Source organism: Balaenoptera ricei, chromosome 1, assembly GCF_028023285.1.
Source record: "Balaenoptera ricei isolate mBalRic1 chromosome 1, mBalRic1.hap2, whole genome shotgun sequence".
Classification (NCBI taxonomy): Eukaryota; Metazoa; Chordata; class Mammalia; order Artiodactyla; family Balaenopteridae; genus Balaenoptera; species Balaenoptera ricei.
The window spans coordinates 28,994,185-29,008,435 of NC_082639.1; the positions used below are offsets into that span (position 1 = coordinate 28,994,185).

Below are 14,251 nucleotides of genomic sequence, written 5' to 3' on the forward strand. Positions count from 1 at the left end.
GCAGTCTTCCTTTGGTTAACATTCAGATGTTGTATATTTTGATTATCTCAGTTGAAGAATAGCATGCATACAAATTCATTGAGAGAAGTAAGTTACATAAAATTCTCTGACTTGTGAAAGTAAATGCACATCATTAGCGTAGCTATTTTTTTCAGAAAAAAATGTCTAACCCTTTTTCTTGGGAGCTATAAATCTTGACTAACTGATACACTATCAGTTTTAGTATTTTAGTTAAATCACTGTGTTTTAAAGGTAATTTCATTGTTTGTATAACAGTATCAAATTGTGTTGAAATTGTTACTTTTTTAATCACACTAGCATCTCACATGTGTATATGTGTATCTATGTGTATATGTATAGGATCAGTGTGTCTTTTTAAAGAAAAATATTATGTCCTACAAACAACATTTATAGAAGTAGCTTTCTGATCAATAATTATTTATTCTTTAGCATTTTCTAAGGTTGAAACTATTTTTTAAAACTTTTAAATAAAATTTAATCTTATTCAAACAGTAGTTTTAAGTGTAGAGAATTTCAGTGAGGGATGGTGTTTTATTTTGAGTGGTTGCTTTTTGCTTTCACAAATTTGGAAAATGTTTAATTTCATATATTCATAATGAGAGGCATTATTATGATAAGTTAAGATTATATCCTCTAGACTCACCTGTTCTGCAGATTTAAATACTCAATAGGAAGGAAAAGATTGAACATGCCATTTTAATTTTTGTAGATATACGCCTGTGGGGCGTTCCTTTTTCTCAGCTCCAGAAGGATATGACCACCCTCTGGGAGGGGGCAGGGAAGTTTGGTTTGGATTCCATCAGTCTGTTCGGCCTGCCATGTGGAAAATGATGCTTAATATTGATGGTAAGGGAATTAAAACCATATTCTGTGTTGGGTAGTTGATTTCTATATGACCTGTGTGTGTGTGTCTGTATATATGTACACTTTATATGTAATTATATGTACTGGTATCTTGAATTAATATTTGGACATATATTAAGACAAACTGGAAAAACCTTTATTTTTTATTACATTTCATTTAGAAATCCTTTATATAGAACTTGTCCTGGAATGCTACTAAACATAAAGTAAGCAAATGAAAGCAAATATAAAAGCCTTGACATGATCATCTGAGCAATTATAACTCATTTTTATCCTTAACTATTATATGTCAGTATTTCATTATGAAATACATATTTTAAAGGACGAGAAGTCTGTTGGTCTTGGTGACCTTTAGATTGTGCCTACTACTGATGTTTAATGTGGTGCTAATTGCATTCTCATTTTTAGGTGTTTTTTTTTTTTTTAAGAATATTTTCAAGTATATATAAAAGTAGAGAGACTAGTATGATAAACTGCTGCCTATGTAGCCAATATCCAGATTGTCAGGATTTTTCTGCCTTTGCTTAAACTATGTACATTTCTTCCTCTACTGTAGTAATTTTAAATCAAATCCCATACAGCATGTTATTTTTTCCCTGCTACAGTGTGCATCTCTAAAAATATGGATGTTTTCTTACACAGTCACAATGCCACTATCATATGTAAAAAATTTAATCATTTATTTGTAGTTTCTAATTCCCTGTCCATAATCAGATTTCCCTGATAGTCTCAAATATATCTTTCTATAGTTGGTTGGTTCTAATCAGGATCTAAACAAGATCCACACATCACATTTGGCTATTATGCCTTTTAAAAATGTAGTAGTCCCATTTCCTTCCCTCTAGTTTTGTTTTGTTTTTTCCTTTTTTATGTCATTGACTTGTTGTAGAAACTTTCACTTTTCCTGTAGAATATCCAAAAATCTGGATTTGTCTTTTGTTTTCTTGTGGTGTCATTGTCTTCTTCCTCTATCCCCTATATTTCCTGAAAATGAAAGTTGGCCCTGTAAGCTTGATTGAATTCTGATTCATAAATGCTCCATATTATATCATATTAGGAGGCATATAGTATATGGTGGTCCCAACTTTAGTGGTACTAAGATTGATCAGTATGTTCAGAGATCAGTAGGCCTGATCTCTCCATAGTAAATTTCCCAATCAATCTTTCAATCACTGATATTCCATTCATTGATCATTGTTACCTGAGTCATTTATTTCACTAGGGATTACCAACTGGTATTTTTTCTAATTCTGTTATTCCTTTTACATTAGATGGAATTCTTATGTGGAAAATCACATTGTCCTGTTGATAATTCATTGTCTTTGATAGCTTTCTTGCTTTCTGACACAGCAGAATTTTCCAGATTCATCCTGTATTTCCTGCTCTATACCTGGAATCAGCCATTCCTCCAAGGATCCCTGGGTCTTTCCAGATCAGTACATAGTTTTGTCACTATTTTCAGCTGCATCTACCATTGTGGGGATACGTCAAGATGATGTATTTTTAAAGTCATCTTTAGGTGTATACTAGGGCTGTTTTTAATTATTTTCCATTTCAGAACATCATTCATATATTTGTATTTTTAAGATAGATTTCAGGAGGTGAGATTGATGGGTCAAAAGCAGATATATTTGTAATTTTGATTGTTACTGCCAGATTGCCCTCCACTGAGATTGTAAATATTGTGCATCAGGAAATGAGACTACCTGTTTCCCTTTACCTTTGCCACTAGAGGTGTCAAACTCTAGGTTTTTGTCAATCAAATTTACAAGAAATAGTTTCCTTATGTACTATTAATTTGCATTTGACCATCTTTTCACATATGTAAGGGCCACCTTATTTCTTTTTTATTAATTCTTTATGTCCTTTGCTCCTTTTTTCCTGTTGGATTTTTGGTCTTATTTACTGAGAGAGCTTTCTGAAATCAAGGAGATTAGCCCTTTGCAATATGAATTGCAAATATTATCCCTAGGTTGTTATTTATCTTTTGATCTTTGGTGCGGTCTTGTTTTTGCTTTTTGTCATGTAGAAATTTGTCTTTTGGTGGGGCTGTGTGTTTCAGTCACTCCTTTCTTTTATAACTTTTAATATCTTCTAGGGCTAGTCTCATTTTTCTCTTCAGGATTTCTAGGCCATTCTTACTTATCTCACTATATAAGCTTTAGAAATACCTTGTCAGAGCTAGTGGTTATGGGAGGATGGGCTGTTACTTTTACTGTGACCTCATTATATTTTTAAATTAAGTTACTGAGTCTTAAGATAGTGAGTCTTTCTATCCAAGAAAACACTATGCCTTTCCATTTGTTCAGGATTACTTTTGTTTACTTCAGGAATGTTTTAAGTTTTCCTCACATAAAATTTGCACATTTCTTATTATCATTCCTGGATATGTCCTCTCTCTCTTTTTTCCCTATTAAATGGGTTTATAGATTCTAACTGGTTATTGTTTATGTACATGAAGGCGTTTAATTTCTGTATAGTAACTTTTTTCTCTCTGCCTTATTGAATTCCATTAACTTTTCAAGTGATTTCCTTGCAGTTTCTAGGTTATAATCATTTCATCTATGATGGTGATAGGTTTACGTCTTCCTTTGGATTTTTATACCTCTAATATTTTTTATCAGATTTTATTGACGAATTAGATAGGACAGTGTCAACCATTAGAGAGTAGTGGGCATCCTCTTTTTATTCCTTACTTTAGAAGGAATGCTTCCAGTGTTTCTGCATTAAATACATATATGTATGTATATGTTTAGGAGCATCTGTTGGTTCCTATTTTATTGAGTACTTCTAATCAAGAATGGATGTTGAATTTTGTCAGATGTCTTTTAGTGGCTATGGAGCTGATGATATGATATTTCCCTTCTTTTTTAACAAACACTGAACTAAACTTGTGTTTTTGGATTATTTTAATGTGATGTTGGAAACTGTTTGTTAATGCTTTACCTTTTTAATCAAATTGCAAAAAAGTAAGATTGATCTGATCTGCAATCTTTTCTTTTTTTAATGCAGTCTTTTTCAAGTTTTGGTATTAATATTTTATTTCATAAAGAATTTAGAAGTTTCCCATTTTCTAAAATGTACAACAGTTTTTAAAGAGTATTGAAATTATCAGCTCTTTTAAGATTTGGTAGAATTCCCCTGTAGAATCTTGTGGCCTGGTGTGTTTTGCTTTGTTTGGTGGGTAGCTCTTTTAAATCTTTCATTTATTTTGTGAAAAATCAGTCTGTTTAGACTCTCTGGATTCAGTTTTGGTAGGTTATATCTTACTAGAAATATATATTTTATCTATAGCTAATGTATCTTTACTAAGTAGTTCCTTTTTTTTTTTTTTTTTTTTTTTTTTTTTTTTTAGTTTTGTCTACTTCTGTGGTTTATCCCCATAGTTTCTTTTTTATATTTGTGCTTTGTCCTTTTTACTCTTAATTAGGAGAGGTAGTAGTTTAGACTTTTTTTTATTTATTTATTTTTGGCTGCACTGGGTCTTCGTTTCTGTGCAAGGGCTTTCTCCAGTTGCAGCGAGCGGGGGCCACTCTTCGTCGTGGTGCGCGGGCCTCTCACTGTATCGGCCTCTCCCGTTGCGGAGCACAGGCTCCAGACGCGCAGGCTCAGCAGTTGTGGCTCACGGGCCTAGTTGCTCCGCGGCATGTGGGATCTTCCCGGACCGGCGCACGAACCCGTGTCCCCTGCATTGGCAGGCGGACTCCCAACCACTGCGCCACCAGGGAAGCCCTGAGGTAGAGTTTAATCAACGGGTTCTCCCCACCTCACCCCACCGCCTCCCCCCACCAAAGAGCTTTTGAATTTTTTTCTTAGTTCTCTGGCTTACTGTTTTCTGACTCCTTAATTTCTCTTTTTAGCTTTATAAATTTTTTCTTCCACTTTTCTTCAGTTAATTTAGTTGTTTTTCCTAACTTTTTGAACTATATTAGTAACTCATTTAATTCATTTTTTCTTATTAAAAAAAGTATTTTAAAAAATTATTTCGGGAATTCCCTGGTGGTCCAATGGTTGGGACTCTGCACTTTCACTGCTGAGGGCCTGGGTTCGATCTCTGGTCGGGAAACTAAGATCCTGCAGGCCGTGTGGTGTGGCCAAAAATAAAAACAAACAAAAACCCAAAAAAACAGTTATTTTTCTTCTTATCACTGTTTTAGCTATGTTCCAAAGCTTCTAATATCTAGTTTTTTATTATATTATTTTCTCAAAACACCACAGATTTCATTTGTATTTCCCATATTGTCCAAATGTTGTTTGAGAGACTTTTTAAATTTTCAGATTGAAGATCTTTTTATTTTCTGATTGTGTTATAAATTTCTAGTTTCATTGTGTTGTTAATCAGAGAATGTGGTTTGTATTTCTATTTTTAGAATTTGTTGAGGGTTTTGTTTTGTTTTGTTTTAGTAACCTAATATATGGTCAGATTTTGTGAATGAAAGTTCAATAGGTATTTGAAAATAAGATATAATCATTTTATAGGATAGAGTTAAATGAATATCCATCAGCACTTCAATTTTGATTATGTTGTTTAGATCATCTATTTCCTTATTTATTTTTGTTTACTTGTCTCAGAATGGGAGAAATAAATTTAAATTTCCTATTGTGTTTCTATTTCTTCTTATATTTCCACTTTTGTAATGTTGCTGCTATAGTATTGGGAGCATATGTATACCTATCTGTATTCTTCATTGTGATTTATACCCTTTACAATGATAAAGTGACTTCTTTTGTACTTTTGGGCCAAAAGTCTACATTGTCTAACAAAAGGATTATAATCCATGTGGTATGTTTTCTGTGCTTTTTAAATGCTAGTTCTGTTATTAGGAAGGTTTTTTTTTTCTCATCAGTGGTTACCTTCATACCTTCATATAATACTCATCTTTCTCTCTCTTTAAAGCAGTATCTTTTGCTTTCCTTAATGAGTAACATTTATATTAGCTTTATTCTTTTCCTTCCCTTCTTTCCTCCCTCTCCTTTTTTAACTAGTTTTAGCCAATATAGCATTATTTTATTGTTGTTATGATTTTGCTTAAATTTATGCTACTTGACTTTCAACTTTGACTCCTATCTATTACTGTAAAGTGCGATCAGTGAGTTTATGCTACTTTTTATGGTTTTTCTGTTATTCATTTATTCGTATATATTACTGTTCCAGTGTTTTCTGAGCATGTTAACAGTTACATTCCATTCTGTCACCTGTATGTCCATTCATTTTCATCTTAAATCTACAATTATATGTATTGGTGCTAATTGCAAGTCATTTTGCTAAAATTTTTCCTGTCATCTCTTGGTTGCAGTTTGTCCTCGAGTTGTTACTTCAGAAAGGGCTCATATGAGTAAGAGCTGAGTTTTTGCATATTGAAAACCATTTGTCTATAGCCTTATTCCTGAAGGACTGCTTGGCTAGACATAAAATGATTGAATCACACTTTTTTTCATTCAATTTTTTCTTATTGAAGTATAGCTGATTTCCATGTTGTGCCAATCTCTGCTGCACAGCAAAGTGACTCAGTTCTACACGTAGAGACATGCTTTTTTTTTTTAATATTCTTTTTCATTATGGTTTATCTGAATCACACTTTGTTGAGTTTCTTAAAGGTATTTTCCCACTGTCTTCTGACAATGAATGTTCAGTAGAGAAATATGATGTCAGCTGATTTTCTTTTCCCTAGAAAGGACCTGCTTTTTTGTCTGGTTGCTGAAAATATTTTTTACAGTTATTTCACTAGATTTTTTTCTCAGTGTTGAGCATTTTGGGTCAGTTTTATATAAAACATGGGATTCCCTTTGAAAATGTAGGTTCAACTCTTTTATCTTTTTTTTAATCTGTCATTTTATTTTCTTTAAAAAAAAATTCCATCCTACTTGCTCCTTACTGTGCCTTTTGTGATATAATTTTTACCATTTGCTCATTGTAGTTTAGTCTTCATTTTTAAATTTGAAAAAGTCTTTTTCTTCCATTTCTTTCATGAGTTCTCAGTGCTTATCTCATCTTCTCTTAACTGTTTGTCTTTTCCCTGAGTTCTTAAATTTCTGCTCTGAGATCTTTCTTCATAGCTGCATTAAGAAGTTTTGAATTCATATTAAAAAGTAGTGTTATAATTTTTTATCTACTTCGTGGTGGTATTTTCTCTTGAGTTTTCTTTGTCAGAGATGTTGTGCTGCTTTTTTACATTTTTTAAATGGTATTTTTGTATGGATACTTATCACTTTTGTTATTCGTATTTGAATGAGTTGAGTTTTCCCAAACCACCTATTAGAAGAGACTGGAGTGGGAGAGGGAGGTGGGACAGGACATCAGGAGCAAGGTGGTTTTCCAGGTTTCTCTGCTCAAGGCCTCTGTCCTCTGTTGTTCTGATGGGTTCTTTCTTCAAAATAAAGCACATCTCTTTTGCCCCTGAGTAATATATGTTTAAGGAGTTTCTGCTACCAGGGGAATTCAGCTCCTGCCTTTTAAAAAGTGCCTGCTCAAACATTAGCAATTAGAGAATTTGTGAAGGGTACATGGTAGTTCATTTTACTATTCTTTTAACTTTTCTCCAAGCTTGACGTTACAGAGGAAAAATGCATGCCTTGGTTTTAAAAGGGTAATCCTATCTGAGATCTGTCACTTCTAGTTCACCCTCTGCTCACTCTCATGACACTTTCTACACCTCCTTTCTCTACTTCCTTCTGAGATTCCCCCATTCAATCTCAGAACTAAACATGGCAGTTCCCACTTAGGATAGGACCCTGTATCTCTGGAGTGAAAATTTACTCTTGCCCCACTAGGCTTTCTTTCATCTTTCATGTCTTTCTCCCTTGCATAGGTTCTACTAGTCCCAAGTACTTTGGGCCATATTTACTTACAATTTGGCATTTTCAGGTTTTTATTGTCTCCTAGGTTCATTGAAGATGTAGGGGTTTTTTTCCTTTTCTTTCCTCTCTTTTTTACATTATCTTTGTTGCTCTGTATTGAGTTCTAGGAGGAAAGTGGGAAATTTTGGAAATAAATTGCTGCTATTTTCCTACTGGAACTTAAAGTTCAGCTTTGGATATTACTAAAACATAATTTCTAAATAGCCCATTGGTCAAAGAAATCACAAATTTTAAATATTTTGAACTGAAGAGTATTGAAAATAGTACATATCAGAATTGGTATGATTAGCTAAAGCAATGCTTGGAGAGAATTTAAAACCTTAAATGCCTATTAGAAAAGAAGAAAAGCATCAATTACCTGTACATTCATCTTAATAAGTTAGAAAAATAACATAATTAAATGCAAAGAAAAATAGAAGGAAATAAGAGTTAAAAACAGAAAATAATGAAATAGAAAACAAATTTACCTCTATTCTGTAGGTAGGAAGACTTCAAAAGTTTTTAAGAAGGATAGTGACATGATCATATTTGTTTTCCAGAAAGAGACCTCTGGCAGCAGTGTGGAGAATAGATAGAGGAGAAAAAACTAATCTGAGAAGCCAGTTAGGAGGCTTTTTCAATCACTAGTTCAGGTAAGAGATGGTGATGGTCTAATGTGGGATGGAGAGGAAGGAACATATTCCAAAGATTAAGTTGAAAAAATAGGTTTAAAAACCATGTCCAGAAAAAACTTTGGGTATAGTTACTGGTACATGGAACTGATTGGAAATGAATAGACCAGGAGGTTTACTAGGTTTTTGAAGGAATTGGTTTTTGGAAGTAAAGCTACAATCTTAGTGTATTAGGTTCAACCAGAGAAGCAGAAACAGTAGGAGACACATAGAGAGAGAGAGTGATTGGGCTTACACAGTTGTAGGGGCTAGCTAGTCAAGTCCGAAATCCTTAGGGTAGGCTATCAGGAAGGGCAGGCTAGAACACATGGGTATGGGCTGTAACTGCTGTCCATAGGTGGAATTTCTTCTCTCTCTTGGGGATACCTCAGCCCCGTTTTTAAGGCCTTTCAACTGACTGAATGAGGCCAACTCAGATTGTCCAGGATAATATCCCTTTAATTACATCTATAAAATACCTTCACAGCAATACCTAGATTAGTGTTTGATTGAATAACTGGCAAGTAGTAGCCTAGCCAAACTGACATATTAAAAATAAAAAAACAAAACCCCATACCTGGCCTACAGAATTCTATGATTATTCAGTCTTTGAAACAACCTTCATATTCCCAAACCTTCAGTGACTGTGCTAGCTAACTGTGCTAGCTTTTATAAACTAGCTTTCAAGAAGGGCATACTCACCAACATACATTCAGAATAGTGACTCATTCATACCAGGTATGAATGATAATACTGAATATGGGAGGTAGGTCTGCTGTTGCTGGTTAGCTGGCAGTATATACCATGTATAAATATATCAAATGTAAATATGTCTAAAGCTTGAGGATTCTATGGAACATACGGACAGAGTCATCTAGTATGTAGTTGGAAATGCAGATGTGAAAATCTGTAGTGGTGTGAGCTAAAAGTAAAAGTTTTGGGACTCCTTAGTATATAAATCCATATTTGAAACTCTGAAAATGGAAAAACTTTAGAAATAGTATTTAGATTGAAAACAGGAATGCAAAGGATAGAGCCATGGAGAATACTAGCATTTAAGGAAGGAAGAGGAACCAGTGAGCAATTAATGATTATCACAGGCAGTATGAGAGCCAAGAAATGGTGTCAGTGAAGCCAAGGGAGGAAACATATTCAGAGAGTAGATTTTACAGTTAAGCAACAGAGCTTTTCCAGTAAAATCAAGAGTAAGACAAGGATGTCAGTACTATGATATTTAGTCACTATTGTGTTTGCTAACTTCTGTTCTTCTTACAGGTTTCAGTCTACATGTTACTTCCTTGAGAAGCAGTATTTGACACCCTTCTTGCCCCCCATCCAGCCATTCCCCCAAGTCTGAGTTAGGTATTTCTCTTATGTATTCCCATAGTACAGTATACTTCCCCTGTAATACCATGTGTCACCTTGAATTATAAGTGTTTATTATTCTTTGTCTCCTGTTAGAATGAAAGCTCCATGAAGCTAGGGACTGTCCATCTTATTCACCAGTATACCTCCATGCCTGGCGCAACTCTCGGTCATATTAAGCGAGGAATGAATAAATAAAACCAAGAACATGGAGGAGGAGTATCTAATTGAGCCTGGAAAGTTAGAAAAATATTTGTAGAAGTAAATGATGTCTTAACTGAGCTTTAGAAAATGTGATGACATTGAGAGTTTGGGTTGAAAAGGGGATACACAGGAATAAAAGATTTCTGAGAGGTCTCTAAAATATAAAACTTTATTGAAAGATATAAGTGAAGATCTGAATGAAAGAAATATATTAGGCTTATTGAGAAGACTCTGTTTGATAAGATGTCAACTCTCCCAAAATTAATCTGTAAATGCAGTTTTAAGTAAAATCTCAATCGGGTATATAGTGAAACTTGATAAGTCAATATTAAGATTTATATGGAAAAAATAAGTGACGATGAAAAACCTATAATTTTAAAGAAGAATAAAGAGGGAGGAATTGCCCTCCTTATGTTAAAACTGTAACAATTTTAGCACACTTTTTAAACTGCAGGGACAGACAGATTAATGAAGCAGAATATAAAGCCTAGAAATAAACTCTGTGTGTGTGTGTGTATAGAAACTTTGTTGATATTAAGGTGGCATTTCAAATCACTGAAGAAAGAGTAAAATGTTTAATAAATGGTGTTTATGCAGTTGTTAACTATATGAAAAAAATAATTAGACCCATTTCACATCATATCCCAAATTTATTTCTAGGTGGATTGTAATCTAAAATTTGAAAAGCAAAACTTTAAAATTCTTTCAGGGACTTCCCTGGCAGTCCAGTGGTTAAGACTCCACGCTTCCAATGCAGGGTGCGCAGGTTCCATCCCGGGTCGGGGAACTAAGATCCCATATGCCGTGGAGTATGCCCAAAATAAAAAATAAAAAATAAGATAAGATTCATTCAGACAAAAAGTAAGAGAATATCTCTAACATTGAACAAAATGTAAAATGTATAAATCATAATAGAAAATACTGATAAGCTTGGCTCTGTCAAAATTTAAAACTTATTTGTTATAAATACACCATAAACAAATTTAAAATGCTAGAAGAATATTTACAGCATATATAACCAAGAGCTTTATGGGATATAAGGCAATCAGTACAAAAAAGAAAAAAAAGTAATTCACAAAAGAGGAAACACAAATGGCCAATAGAAAATCAGATTCTCAAATTCATTAGTAATCAGGAAAATGCAAGTGAAATCAGTACTGTTTCACACCTATCAGATTTATAAAAATTTAAGTCTTATATCAAATGTTGGTGAGGATAAAGTATAAGGAACTATCATGCACTGTTTATAGGCGTATGATTTGATACAACTACTTTGGAGGCAGTTTTCAATATCCAGTAAAGATGAAATTGAACATGTCTTAAAACCCTTAATATATACCATAGAGGTATCTTGCAAAAACTGAGACATTATTTGTGATAGCAGAAAATTGGAAACAGCCTGATTCCTGTCAATAACAGAATAAGTAAACATTGGAATAAGTACCTAAATTGTTATTTGTGGTATACTATGTAACAGTTAAATGAATGAACCAGATCTACATGGATTATTATTGAAAACAATGTTGGGGGGATGATCAAATAGCAAAAGGTTATGTTACTACTTATGTGAATTTTTTGTTTTAAGTATATACTAGATACATACAAATGCAGTAAAATTATTAAAACATAGTTGATGGTGCTTTGTGACCACCTAGAGGGGTGGTATAGAGAGGGTGGGAGGGAGACACAAGAGGGAGGAGATATGGGTGTATATGTATACGTATAGCTGATTCATTTTGTTATAAAGCAGAAACTAACACACCATTGTAAAGCAATTATACTCCAATAAAGATGTTAAAAAAAAAAACCAGAAAAAAAAACCCAAAAAAACATAGATGGGACAAATACACACCAGTTTCAGTATAGTGGTTCCCTTTAGGAAGAAAGAAGGAAAGAAGGAAGAGGAATGAAATAGGTTGGTTGGGATAGGGAGAAGAGATAGACCTATAAGGCTACATGTTTCAGGAAACATGTGACAGTATGTTTATTAGTGTGAACAAAGTGTGTAGATAATTTCAGGTGCCACTGTGAAGCAAAGAAACAAAAAGATCTGTGTTATCTTAATGAAATGAAATAAAACCTAAAATTTTATTTTATTTTATTTTATTTATTAATTTTTGGCTGCATTGGGTCTTCGTTGCTGCGCACGGGCTTTCTCTAGTTGGGGCGAGCCGGGGCTACTCTTCATTGCAGTGCACGGACTTCTCCTTGTGGTGGCTTCTCTTGTTGGGATCACGGCCTCTAGATGCGTGGGCCTCAGTAGTTGTGGCGCGTGAGCTTCAGTAGTTGCAGCTCACGGACTCTAGAGCGCAGGCTCAGTAGTTGTGGCGCACGGGCTTAGTTGCTCCTTGGCATGTGGGATCTTCCTCGACCAGGGCTCAAACCCGTGTCCCCTGCATTGGCAGGTGGATTCTTAACCACTGCGCCACCAGGGAAGTCCCAAAGCCTAAAATTTTAAATGGGTTTATTCTTATGAGACTGACATGCTGCCTACTGTGCTAAGAAGGCACTTAAATGAGTTTATTTTTAAATTGTCAATAATATATAATGCTGCTGTGAAAAATAATGAGGGAAAATATTACACTGACCACCTTACTTGCTTATATTTCCTTTCTTGTTTGTGTGGTTTTGATTTTGCACCCCTTCCACTTGGTATATTGCACTGAACAAAATAGTCTTTATTGAACTTGAAATCAACCAGAGAAGATTAGTATTGAGCAATATAATGAGTACTAGGAGGAAGTACTAAGTGCAGTGGGACTGTGTAACAAAGGGATCCATTCTAGTCTCAGTGTTCAAGGAACTTTTCTCTGAGGAAGTGACAGGTGGGAGCGAGGTGAAATTTGTGGTGGAGATAAGCATGGAACAGTACTTTAAGAAAGCAAGCAATTTAATTCTAATTGTGTGACTTAATCTTGTCTTCAAAATGATTGTTTTCATGGTGTTTAATATCCTAACTCTCAACTATGTAACTTTAATGAATTTTACCAATCTTAGACACACAAAAAACTTTTTCACATTTCATTATCTCTGAAATCAGGAGATGTCTTGCAGTAGATGGTTTGTCACAGTTGAATTGGCAAATTTCTCTTTTAGGAGACATACAATACTGATGTACCTTACCATAATTAGCATTTTAGAGTCAATGAAATGCAGAATATTTTTTTAGGTTGGCCTGCCTTTAGGCCTAACTCATTTGCAACTTGCATTTAATTTTTGTAATTACACATTTTAAGAGCATCAGAGTGAATCTGGGGAATTCCCTGGTGGCCCAGTGATGAGGATTCCGCACTTTGACTGCCGAGGGCGCAGGTTCAGTCCCTGGTCAGGGAACTAAGATCTCACAAGCCATGCAACACAGCCAAGAAAGAATGAATCTGGTATTTATTAGTTGTATGTGCCTTAAGATATTTTTGTTTACCACAGGCAGAATGCTAAACATTTTACATTAATTACAGTCGACCTTGTTACCTGGGTACCATGTATACTGAGGGCCGACTGTATTATGTCATTTTTTTATAAGGGACTTGAGCATCCACCGACTTTTGATATCCAAAGGGAGTCCTAGAACCAATCTCCCGCAGGAACCAAAAGACAACTGTATCTCCTATGAACTTCATCACAGTTGTACGAGTTAAGTGATACCACCAACTGAAGTTTAGAGACAAAATCTCTAAACTTTGTCTAAAGTGACTTTCTCCCTCGAAATGTCACATAGTTTGTATTTTATATTTTTATTAATGTATTGATATATGTAATATAACCTATTAAAGGTATATTTAGATATAACTATATTTGAGGCACAGTAGTTTATATTTAAATGATAGAGGTCAATTTTTCTGATTCCAGAGATTATGCCCTTAATATTCACAGCTCTTTACTGCATCCTTTAAGAGGCAAGATTCCTGGCAGACAAATCTCAGACCCAGGACATCTGAGTTGAGAAATGTGTTTTATTTTTATATACTTTATTTACTTCCTTGTGCTTTTCAGTAAAAAGTAGCTTTCTGTAAAACATTCACTATTTTGCTGCTAGAAGAAAGTAGTCATAATATATAAATGGTTGTAGAATTTGGTAATCATAAGTTATGCTGCTTAAGAGTCAAAAGTTCTCACTGAATATGCTTCCTTTGCAAGGAAAACAGATTTCTAATAAGTAATTTATTAATCACAATATTAGTGTTGCTTGCTTCATATGTTTGTCTTAAGTTCAGGTATAAGATCCCTAAAGTTAAGAAATAATTTGATTTTTACAGTATTCAAATTAGTCCTCAGAAGTAGATCAAAGC

The 14,251-nt window shown here is 34.2% G+C and overlaps 1 protein-coding gene across 4 annotated transcripts in view; it reads left to right on the forward strand.

The window, feature by feature from the left end:
* Window positions 1–14,251, forward strand: part of LOC132348931 (protein argonaute-3) — a 118,824-nt gene that overhangs the window by 42,579 nt on the left and 61,994 nt on the right. For 2 of the 4 annotated variants that reach the window (XM_059896916.1, XM_059896926.1), the window contains one exon: window positions 731–867. In XM_059896916.1, the coding sequence (XP_059752899.1) occupies window positions 731–867 (137 nt within the window). Of the gene's footprint in view, window positions 1–730; window positions 868–9,671; window positions 9,756–14,251 lie in introns of those variants that run through there. The other 2 variants (XM_059896936.1, XM_059896945.1) reach the window with 2 other exon arrangements.